Source organism: Marmota marmota, unplaced genomic scaffold (genome assembly GCF_001458135.2).
Source record: "Marmota marmota marmota unplaced genomic scaffold, marMar, whole genome shotgun sequence".
Classification (NCBI taxonomy): Eukaryota; Metazoa; Chordata; class Mammalia; order Rodentia; family Sciuridae; genus Marmota; species Marmota marmota.
In genome coordinates, this window is record NW_026000026.1 from 30,059,780 (window position 1) to 30,065,115 (window position 5,336).

Sequence of the window (5,336 nt, forward strand, 5' to 3'; positions counted from 1 at the left end):
AAAGAATAAATACAGAATTATAAGGATGTGATGCTAATTTGTAAATGGTTTTATTGATTGCATTGTTATATTCATAGAGTCAACTTAGTGTAGTGTTGTTTACTTTTGAAGTTTTGAAATAGTTATATGTGCTCAATTTTTTAACTCAGAAAAATTGAAGAGAACAGATAAGGTGAACTTATGTTTTCCAGGCAAGGGGAAGGTTGGCAGTCAGGACATTTTGAAGGAATATTTCTACAATGCAAAGAAAAATCTGTGGTGAGACTCATTTAGTAATTATAATTTTTGAAAACATTTTAAATTGTTTATTTTTGTTTCATGCAATAGGACTAATGGTTACAAGAATTAAAGCTCGGAGTATATTCTTTTTGACATGTTCCTCCAAAATTACCTCATAAATTTAAAACTATTTATTCTTTTAATCTGCTCATGTTTTGTAACCATCTTCTTTTATAGCAATTTAGTAAATTTATCAAAAACGCAAAGGTAGGATTCCTATTATTATTTAACTTTAATGAACTATTACATTGACTTTTAGAAGCTCTTCCCTTCGTAAGTGAGTTCATACTGGATTGTCTTTTACCGTAAACTTAAAGAAGTAATTGTGGACTAAAAGCAATTATTTTTTGTTTACTTCCATTAACAATACTTTTGCAGAAGATGGTCCAGACAGAGTCCCTACCTAACTGTGGCTCAAACCTAAACCTATGCAAACTTGAGCAGAATTAAAATCTTTACAGATTTTTTTTGCTTATGGCTTTTATTGCTTTTTGTCTTTCAACCTTCTTTGCTCCTGTCCATCACTTCAAGCCTTGGGGAAGAGTGTTGGTCTTTGGGGCAATGTGGAGGTGTCTTCCTTTCCTGTACTGACAAGCTGAACAGACGCACCTTGTTGGTTCGACCCGTCAGCAAGCAGGACCCTTTCAGTAATTGCTCTGGCTTCTTTCCTTCTGTAAGAAATCATTTTAAAATTTTGATACAGAACTGCCCTTAACCAGGAACCCAGAGAAGGAATTGAACTATCCATAAAGTCAACTCTTGATTTTCATTTTTCTCTGTATCATTCACTTTGTTAAATGAACTATAAAGTGTTTTCAAATTATAGATTGGATTTCCACTGTAATCTTTCTGAATCAATTATAAATGCTTTTGTCATTCTGGGTTTGTGAAGACAAACTATTTTTACTATCAACCATAAGAAAATCAAAGTCAGATGTTAAATATAATGCTTTCAAATTGTGCACTTATCGAATGATCAAGAGTTGACCAATACTGCTTTGTCATTCCTTTTGTGACTTTGCTGAGATTACTTTTTTTTTTTTATGCCATTGTTTTCTTCTCACTGCTACTTCAAATTACCTAATTTGATGCCCTCTTGAATCTGGACAAATTTGTGTTGTCATAGACTGAGTAGAAGATGAACCATGGAGTGCATACCAGTAACTTTAGAAGTTTAAAACCTTCATTGTCTACCAGTACAACACATGTGCATATGTTCTCAAACTAATTCTTTTAAGTGATATTCTTAAAATGAATAAAATGCATGAAATTTTTAAATATTAGGAGCATATTTTCAAACAGTGTATTCTTTTAAGAATTTATTTAATCACTACAGACATAACTAGGTAATTTCTCAGCACATGTGAACTATTTATTTCCTTTTTTTCCTAGCTTATTTAAGTCATATATTTTTAACATTATAAAAATATATAAATAATTTAATTTATATACTTAATGTTTAACAGTTTATTTCCATAATAGCACATATTTTCTGATTGATTTTGAATTTTCTAGCAATCCCTATAGTACTAGAAAAAGATGCCTCTGAAATCTGGCTTTCACGTCAGTGGAAGTTCTGTTTAGATTTATTTTTCTCTTTGAATGTTCATTAGTGTCAATGAGAAAGAATTTTACTAATTTTAAATGTATTCAGAAAAAAAAATTGAAGATTCTTTTTAAAATTGATTATGTTCTCTGAATTTCTAATGATTAAGCTCCCTTTATTAGACTTTCTTTAATTGTCAATGTTTTCTAACTTTTTATCTTAAATAGTATTAAATATTAGTATTGTATGAAAGGTAATACTTCTATTTGTCCAATATCAGCTATATATTTTTTTCTATTATATTAAGGAGTTAGATATGCATTATTTTAACAAACAAAAAACCTTTTCCGCATCAATCTTAAACTTATTAAGACTGCTTATATTCAATAGGTTTAAAATATTTTTCCAAATCAAAATATTCATGCATTGAAATACCTTTTTATTCAAGATTAAAACATTACTATGGGTAAAGATTTATTGTGAGTTAAATTATTTAGATTAGTAACGACTGCTAATTTTTTAGATTAGTAATTTCTCCCTAAAATGCAGTTTAGACACCTAGAATAGATGCTGTTGCTATGGCCACTGAGGCTACACTACAGCCCTCATCATCTGTTGTTGCTGCTGGCCAGCAACATGGTGACTGATCAAACTACTAGTATTCTTTCTTACTTTACTGTGCTCCTTTTTCATTTTGAGTGTAGAGACCAAAAGAATGGGAAATCATGGAGTAGAAACAGAAAGTTGGAAACAATGGAAAATGTTCTGAGGGACAGGTTATTTCAGGGGAAAAAAAGGATTATATTTCACAATCCCTGAAGGATTAATTTTCAAGTTTGTTTTAATGACCAAATAATTAACTGGAGTACAAAAAGAGAATACATACAAAGATCAATGTTTTCTCACTTAATTGTAAAGTTTAGATTAAAAGCAAAATTAAGAGTAATAACATAACTGCATTCTTTTTTCCTCTCATTATTTGGTTTATAGGTATCAACATGAGAGGAATAGAGTAGAAAAAAGGGAGGTTTAGTAATGATGGGATGACATGGACACAGAAATATCTTGGCTTTGTTGCTTCTCACTTTTTTCTATTTTTCAGAACATATTCTCTTTCTCCCCTCCCCATTTTAGTTCCTCTCTTAATATCACTCCTGGGACTCTAACAAATAAAAAAAACTTTCTCAGGTGTTTGGAAGTTCTGTGAAATTTACTAATTCTCAAGATTTATGTTGCATAATTTGCAAAATAGGAGTCTGTGAACGATTCATTGGTTCAGGAAACAAACAAAAGAGGATTCCTGATTTCAGGCCAGTCATTCTGTTAGTCATAGAAGCTTTTACCCCATCTGTAGAATTGATCAGTTACATGTTTATGAAGAGCTGTAGGGTCTTACAAAAAAGGTCAAAATACTAAGGTCATTTTCTTCTATCAAACACTTTCCTTTTTTTTTTTTTTTTTAATGAAATGTGTATTGTGGTTTCCTTTTTCTGAAACAGACAACTACAAAACTTCTAGATGGTTCACATCAGCAGCATGGATTTCTCTCTCTGACATACACAAAAGCTGTAACAAAAAATGTTCGCCACAAGTTAACATCAAGAAATGAACGAAGAAGTTTTCATAAGTTATCTGAAGGTTTAATGGATGGTTCCCCTCATTTTCTTCATGAAATTCTTCTTTCAGCCCAAGCCTTTGATGTTGTCCTTTGTTTCCCTTTACTTAATGCCATCACAAGTATATTTCAAGAAAAACTACCAAGGTCCCAAAAAGAGAAAAGAAAATCTCCTGGTCAGCCCATGAGGACCCATACGCTGACTTCACGCAGTTTGCCTTTGATTTATATCAATACAAGTGTAATCAGAATTTTTGTTCCAAAAACGGAAGAAATGAAGTCAACTATTGAAGGTATTGTGTTCTGATTTTTTTTTGAATTTACATAATTTTATTCTAGAGACATTAGTTTTCTGTGTTTTGTTTCAACATGGGCAGCTGGTTATACTTTACAGTTTGGTGTATTTTAGAAAGAGTAAATATATTATAGTCATTCTACAGCTGTATCTTTTGAAGTTATATCAGAATATTGATTAAGTATCTGCCTCCATTAGTTAACTAGAGTAAGAAATATGAGATTTTTTTTTCCTCCAGGGCTGCTGTATACTTTCTGTCATTTGTTATGTGAAATTCAAATGTTGAGTTCTATACATCTAAGTTAACTAAAATTTTGCTTAAAAACAAAATAATGTTTCTAATAATGATGAAATGTATAAAAATTCTTATTTAAATATCTATTTGATTACTGATAATGGGAAAAATATTAGTCAATGTGTAAGGTCCCTCTGGCTTTGTGAAGCTTCTCAGTGTCATGAAATTACTGCCTTAAACTAAAATGAATTGATAATCCCACTGTCTCCATCCACAAGAGTATTTTTAAAAATTTAGTTTCCTTTATGCTATTGTTTAAAAAATGGAGAACTTGAAGGATTTTGAGAATCATTTTAGCACAATGCTTAATGGTATGAAAATTGAAGTTATACAGAATTGAGTTCAAATCTCAACTTTACCAGTTATGATTTTGACGGTCTTGAGCAAAACTGTTATCCTCATTAGTAAAATAGTGACAGTAGTACCTAACTTGATAGTAAGTTGTATTAATAAGCTTACTTTAAAATGATGAAAACATGAGCTGGTGATTATAGCACTAATCCCATACTGTGTTCTCAAAAAATCAGAGTGTTTTCATCAGAAGGTTGTCTTCCTTTTTAAAAAATACAAATGTAGAAGAATTTCACAACCACATTTACCTCATTGGCCACACTTAAGGTTCAGATAACAATCTGTTTTTACCTTGGTGGCAGTATGCTGTCTTTGTTCTTTCTTGAAGCTTTAACAAAAAGACATAATTTATATATAATAGAAATTTACTTTTCACAGTTCTGGATGCTTGGAAGTTTGGAAGTCCGGAAGTCCCAGATCAAAACGCCATCTGATTCAGTGTCTGGTGAGGGCTACTCTATTTCTCGAGAAGGTCCCTTATTGCTGGGTCCTCACGTGGCAGAAATTTAGAAGGCAAAATGGGATAAATATACCAAAGCCCTTTTTTATGAGGATGGAGCCCTCAAGGCCTAATTTGTTCCAAAGTTCTCACTACTACTACCCCTCTCCTGATCTTTCTCCTCCCCCTCCTCCTCCTTCTTCCTCTTCCTCCTCCTCTTCTTCTTCTCCTTCTCCTTCTCCTTCTCCTTCTCCTTCTCCTTCTCCTTCTCCTTCTTCTTCTTCTTCTTCTTCTTCTTCTTCTTCTTCTTCTTCTTCTTCTCTTTCTCTTTATACTGGGGATTAAACCCAGGGAGGTTTAATCACTGAGCCACATCCCTAACCGTTTTAAAATATTTTATTTAGAGACAGGGTCTTGCTAAGTTTCTTAGGGCCTCAATAAGTTGCTATGTCTGGTTTTGGACTCATGATCCTCCTGCCTCAGCCTCCCAAGCCCCAGGATCGAAGGTGTGCACCA

General features: G+C 32.3%; 1 protein-coding gene across 1 annotated transcript in view; it reads left to right on the forward strand.

Annotated features, from left to right (window-relative positions):
• The window catches only part of LOC125618926 (intermembrane lipid transfer protein VPS13B-like), a 13,466-nt gene extending 8,455 nt beyond the window's left edge, over nt 1-5,011 (forward strand). Inside the window, exons 3-5 of the mRNA XM_048810563.1 lie at nt 112-258; nt 811-952; nt 3,325-5,011. Coding sequence (XP_048666520.1) covers nt 112-258; nt 811-952; nt 3,325-3,747 — 712 coding nt within the window. The 3' untranslated portion in view covers nt 3,748-5,011. The remainder of the gene's footprint in view (nt 1-111; nt 259-810; nt 953-3,324) is intronic.
• Nucleotides 5,012-5,336: the final 325 nt, after the last annotated feature.